Source organism: Arachis duranensis, chromosome 6 (assembly GCF_000817695.3).
Source record: "Arachis duranensis cultivar V14167 chromosome 6, aradu.V14167.gnm2.J7QH, whole genome shotgun sequence".
Lineage (NCBI taxonomy): Eukaryota > Viridiplantae > Streptophyta > Magnoliopsida > Fabales > Fabaceae > Arachis > Arachis duranensis.
The window spans coordinates 103,671,015-103,677,276 of NC_029777.3; the positions used below are offsets into that span (position 1 = coordinate 103,671,015).

The 6,262-nt window shown below is 35.0% G+C and overlaps 1 protein-coding gene across 2 annotated transcripts; it reads left to right on the top strand.

The window, feature by feature from the left end:
- The first annotated feature begins 6 nt into the window (after positions 1 to 6).
- Positions 7 to 4,524, top strand: LOC107495344 (uncharacterized protein At2g24330). Of its 2 annotated transcripts, XM_021125338.2 has the most exons (6): positions 7 to 194; positions 380 to 702; positions 1,034 to 1,178; positions 2,036 to 2,145; positions 3,370 to 3,793; positions 3,940 to 4,524. In XM_021125338.2, the coding sequence occupies exons 2-6, from the start codon at positions 403 to 405 to the stop codon at positions 4,209 to 4,211; spliced, it is 1,251 nt and encodes a 416-aa protein (XP_020980997.1). In that variant the 5' UTR covers positions 7 to 194; positions 380 to 402; the 3' UTR covers positions 4,212 to 4,524. The 2 variants fall into 2 exon arrangements, with proteins under 2 accessions (XP_020980997.1, XP_015971954.1); XM_016116468.3 differs by having other exon boundaries at positions 8 to 702.
- Positions 4,525 to 6,262: the final 1,738 nt, after the last annotated feature.

Below are 6,262 nucleotides of genomic sequence, written 5' to 3' on the forward strand. Positions count from 1 at the left end.
TGGCACGCTATGCCGTGTCCCGCGTGTGGGAAAAGGCATTAAGCCATTAACTAACCCCCCGAAACGGAAACCCAAAAACCCGTTTTAAAAGCCTCTTGCTTCCACTCTGGTTCCCTCCCCCTCGATCTCCACCTAAGATAGATCCACCAACCACAGTACCTCAACCCAAGATTCTCGAACCTTCTCAGATCCAAGTTCGTTAATCCCACTTTCTTTGTCTCACTCATTTTCCTTCTCATTCTTAGTCGCTTCTTTTCCCTAACGAATTGCTGACCTTTCACTTACTCGCAAGCAATACGGTGCCGTATCATAGCTAACAGCGAAATTCAGTCAACAAAACCCTAATTAGTTGTTTTTTCTATTTTGTTTGAGGTTTTAGGGAAGAAGAAAGAGGGGAAAAGAATGGGTGAGAAGAATAAGGTAGTTGGAGAAGGTGAGAAGAAGACAGAGGAAAGTGTTGGTGCCACTGCTGTTGTTGGTGAAGGAGAGGAGGAAAAGAATACGAAGAAGAAGAAGAGTAAGAAGCAGGGGTTAATTTCTCGAATTTGGAACGGGATTTTCAGAAGACATAGCGATGATTTCGAGAAGAGGCTGCAGTATATTTCCAAAGAGGAAGCTGCGGTTATGGCCAGGGTCAATCGGAGAAACCGGTCGTGGCGGAGAACTTCGCGCCAGATCATCATAATTTCTGTTATATTTGAGGTACATTTTCCATTGCTGGATGAATGGGTTTATCTTTGTGTGTTTTTGTTTGTCATGAATCATTTCTCACATGAATTTGTGTATTTTAACATGCCATTCTATGCTAGAGTTTCTTTGAACTTGAAGTGCGAAAAACTACAAACTACGACTCATGGTAGCTATCTCAAAGATCAAATTAAAAATATAAAACTTTTGACAGTATAGGGATATGACAGAATAGAATGGAGTCACCTGATCAGTGTAGGTGGCCCCCTATATAGTGGGAAAAGATGTTCTTCTCTTAATTGTTTTGAAATATGACGATTTGGATTTAAACGATTTCATCTCCCAGGCCGTTGCTGTAGGTTTCGCAATCATGACAACTAGATCAATGGATATGAATTGGAAGATGAGAGCAATCCGAGTTTTGCCAATGTTTCTTCTGCCTGCCTTGTCATCTGCTGTTTATTCAACGTATGTCAGCTTCATAAGGATGCGTAAGTGTTGAAATGTTTACAGCTAACTTGTATCTTGCAAAGTTGCAATAGCTACTGTGTTTTTCTCTTCTTTTTTTCTTTTTCTTTTTCATCTAGATAAGATTGGAGTGGTTTGTATGTCTAATTTACTGTAATTGAGTTTATTCAAGTTTTGCTGAATTTGCAGTTTGTGTCTAGGACAAGAAATGCTCCTCAAATTTAATGTGTTCCAATTCTTACTGCCAAATTTGATGGCTTCTGCAGTTGTAGATTCTTCTGATCTTGTTTGTGATACAATTTTCAAATGAAAAGAGATCTGAAGTTTTCAATTTCATTAGAATTGCTGCTATCATTTGTATTCTAATAGAACGTATTATAGTTATTCTTTCTGAATTAGGGTGATAAGGATTCAAAGGGGAGTCTTTTGTGCCATTTAATTCAACAAACTTGTCTTGCTAAGCTATTGCGTTCAGTTACTTATCTATGGCAGTGGAAAAGTATGTGGGTACTATAATGGATAGATGCTTTTTAAAAATGAATTTCTGTGTGCTTCTAGTTGATTCCGACAGTGTGATATTGCAGCTAATGCTAGTAGAAGTGTTTGATCTTGATAAGTTTTTATATTCATTTGAAGCTTGGAAGTGTGTGCACAAATATCTAGAATGGATCTTCTGGGTAGAGACAATATGCTTGAAGCAACAGGATTTGATATTCAGCTTCATAATGAAGAAACTTGTTCCTATGATTCTGATGATTGTAGCGTTGGATTTCTGTTTGATAATTCAGTTTTTTTGCAACAGATGCATGTTTTTAGGATTTGGTAGATCATCATGTGCTGATCATTGTTGCTGAATATTTATATAAATGTATTTTTATAGGTGATCGCAAGGACCAGAAAATTCTTGTAAAGCTTCGGGCTGAAAGGCAGGCAAAAATTGATGAGCTCAAAGAAAAGACAAATTATTACATTACTCAACAACTCATTCAGGTGATTGTTTGAGGCAACAATTTTTAGGTGTATTTCAATAACTTCATTCCATGTTGCTTGAAACAGAATGAATGTTTTTGTTTGGGTTTGTACTGGTCTGTCCATTTTCCTTAATATCAAAATCTCTGGCTAACTATGGTGCATCTTTAAGAAATATCTTCTCATGTATGCAAATGCCATCAGATTTAACCATGTGTCTGATGCATTTGCATAACCGTGTAGTCAAATCTGGTCAACATTTTGATTGGGTTACAAATATTTCCTCCATGACTTGTCCACCTGATAAGAAGCAAAGTCTGACCTTCCTTGTCCCGATGGAAGGCCTGCTGGCTGGTACTGCTGCCACAACGACTCTTGCCACTATTCACCCAAAAATTGTCAATAATGAAAATGACATAATTGTTCTTAGGAACAACTAATAATTACTAATCATCTTCCTTTTCTATATTTGTCAATTTCTCATTTCATTTTTCTTTCCATTTGGCTGCCCAATTTCACATTGTTATTTTCTGTTGAATATGAAATTTCTGCTTGTCTATTTCCGGCATGGCTACGTTTTTTTTCTCTGGCATTTGTTTTCATTCTATGTTTGGATTTGTTAAGATTACCTTTCTTCGTTATGTTCTTTCTAACATTTAGTCATTTAACTAGTGACTTTTTGGTGGTCATGTGGGGATTGATTTGCGTTACTTCTAGTTGAGATTATCATCAGTATAAAGAAGGCACTTTTGTGGATATAAGTACCATTTGTACTCTCAGATTATATTTTGCCTGAATTTTGCACTCAACATCTATTACGTTATATTGATGTTGTCAAAACATCTAAGACCTATACATGACGTTGCTTATAAAACTTTGCACCCAATATTGATGATGTAAGGGCTTAGTAGCCTCTTTGTAGTATGAGGCATACCAAATGGGCTAAGGTGTTGGACACAATGAAATTTCTTATACTCATATTATTGAGTTCTGTCTTTATTTATTTATCTTTCTCCCCTTCTCTAAGAATCAACAATGTGAGCATGTCAATTATGTTAGTTGCTAACAGTGAGAAAATTTTCTTTTAAGGGGAAAAAATTAATGGTATCACATATAACCAATTCGTTTCAATTTAGTATAGTCCTGTGCTTTGAATTGTATAACTTGGAAGGCAACTTAGGATGGTGGTTGTTTGCAACTGCTTTAATAACGCTGTCCATTTAACTTAGTTTGTGATCTACACAGAGATATGACACAGATCCAGCAGCAAAGGCAGCTGCTGCAACTGTTTTGGCATCCAAGTTGGGTGCAGATTCTGGCTTGAAAGTATACGTGGGAGATGAATCTAACTCTGCTGCTCCAACAGGGCAGAGCATTGATGCTGAGCCTGCAAGGTCTAGTGGACTTAGAAATCGGAAAACAGTGCATTCTAGATCCATTAGTTCTGGGACATCTACTCCAAATGTTCCTGATCAACAACTAGTTGGTGCTGCCGGAACTGATCAAACTCATACTTCTGAGCACAATCAGCTTGTAGTTGTTGAACATCACCAACCTCAAAGTTCAACATCACAAGATGGGTGGATTGCTAGAATCGCAGCATTGCTTGTAGGTGAGGATCCAACACAGTCATATGCGCTCATATGCGGTAACTGCCATATGCATAATGGTAAGTGCACTGGATTTTATTTCATGTTTCTGGGTTTGGCTTTTGTCAATGTATATATATTTCCTTGAAAAATGGTGGTGTAGCTGCCAATTGTGTCATGAATACAGTGGCAGGAAGAGTGTTTTTATCTGCTTGTGTTTCTTCAGGTCTTGCTCGGAAGGAGGATTTCCCATTTATTACTTACTATTGCCCACACTGTCGCGCCTTAAACAAACCAAAGCAATCAGATGAGCGTGTCTCTAGTGGTAACTCCCCAAATATGAGGTTTCCAAACACAGATGATGGTGAAGCAGTAATTAAAACTGTTAGTGCTTCTGCTGCTGACAGCATAATCAAAAGCAATAATCCCTTAGATACTGCTACCCCTGAGATTGAAGAAGTATCCGAAGTGGCTAGTTCAGGGGAGAAAAATAGTTAAGGGCAGCCTCATTTAGTCATGGCCTGTTGTTGCGAGCTGTCTTGCCCCCCTTATCTCGGGAAGCTGACCAACTATGAGTATGTTCGGTTGGGGTGCTAAAATGAGGAGTGATTTTTCATAAACGAGTTTGATGTGTAAAATTATGCACGAAGCTCATTCATGAATTTGTTACTCAATTTTTACCCTCCAACCAAATATAAAGGAAGCAAGTATGGATATTGTTTCCCTTGTTGGTTCTGTAATAGGAATAGTGTTGATATTATACTGAGAATTGTGAAACTGTGATTTATAATTTATAGATTACATGTCTCAACTTGTGACTCGACAATTTTGGCGAATTTTTTTACTGAAAATATTTGTTCGTTGAGGCATTCCTTTTGTTTACCTCTTGGACTTCATCAGAGAAATTTTGGGGACAATGATGTTGGAAATTGATTGAAAAAGAAGACTGAAATGTGAAATGTTAAATTATCCAAAGAGATATAGTCTACAACCGGCAAGTTGTATTATTTGACAGTTTACCTGTATTTTACTCTTGTTTTTTTTTGCGACTACACACTCACACTGCTCACTTTTTAGCCTTTGAGGCTTTGAATGGTGATGACAAATCACAGAATGTTCCCCTACCTAATGGTGGTGTAGTAGAACCATTTTTTGTTTGTGACCAAAGGTGTAATGAGTTAGTGTGAATGCTAGAACTGATGTATTTGGATTTAGATTGCCAATACGTGCTGCTTTTTTGAATGCAAAAACCAAAATTAGCTATCAGTATAAAATACATGTTGAAATATAAATACACATTGAAAATAAATTAAATTATACATGTATTTATATACAAATACATTGGTGGTTGATTTTAGTGTACGACGGCAGTCCTTAAATCCTAATTGAAGGAATTAAAGCATAATTGTTAAAATCGAACTGGTGATCAAATTATTGATTTATTAGTTTATTAATTTAATCGATAAATTTTTATTTTTATACCATAATAACCATTATTTTTAAAATTTTTAAATAACTAATTAATTATTTTATACCTATTATATTGTTATACACTATGTGCAATTATTGAAAAAAATAACATTAGTAAATATTATATAATCATAAAAAATTGTTATAATTAATAAATTTTTTTGTTTTTTTGTAAGTATTTAATAAAATTTATATTTATAATAATTATTCATAATTAAAAAATATAATTACTTTAAAAATGAGTGAGTATATAATTAAAATAATAAAAAATAATTTTATACTTTTTTATTATATATTAATTAAATAGCATATTTATTAATAAAAAGTATAAGAGCTTGGTGACAAGCTGGAACCTTGAGTTCGAACTATTCTCTCTGAAATTTGAACTATTCTCGCTGAAATTTTAAAGTTTTCTTTGGGAACTGGTTCTTGCTAGTTCTCACCAGTTTCATGCTGGTTTTCAACTTTAAATGGTCTTAGAGCTGAAACTGGATCCGTTTGAAGTTTGATTTGCTAGTTTTTTGGTTAAACCTCCAACTCAAAAAATAAACAGAGAGAAGACAAAGTTTATCACAAATTTTCTCAATTCCTCTAATAGAAGGAGCGACTAACACATAAATTTAACACATAAAACAAATATAGAGAAACCCTAAAAACTCTGGTATAAGTTTTTAATGGTAGAATTTCTTATTCCATACGCCTGACGCCTCTAACTACATTGCTTTACATTGTGAAGTTACAAATTTGAGGTACCAAATCCTTAGTATTTATATAGGCAACTAATAAGCACAACTTGACAAAAAAGATCCACCACATATCCATGTAGAAACACAAGTTAACACTTGGGTTACAATATGCATATGAATACACAAATTGCATTCACAAAAGTTTCTCATTTAGAAATGTAATCAAGCCACTAACCATCTATGTGTGAAGAACACATGACTTCTAACTTCTTGCATTTACAACCAAAGAACAATTTCTATTTGATGTTTGTTCATTTGAGATTCATGTTCAATTTTCTCCAAAACCACCGTAAAACTTGAAGTTAGCCTATTTAATCAAACTTTAAACAACTG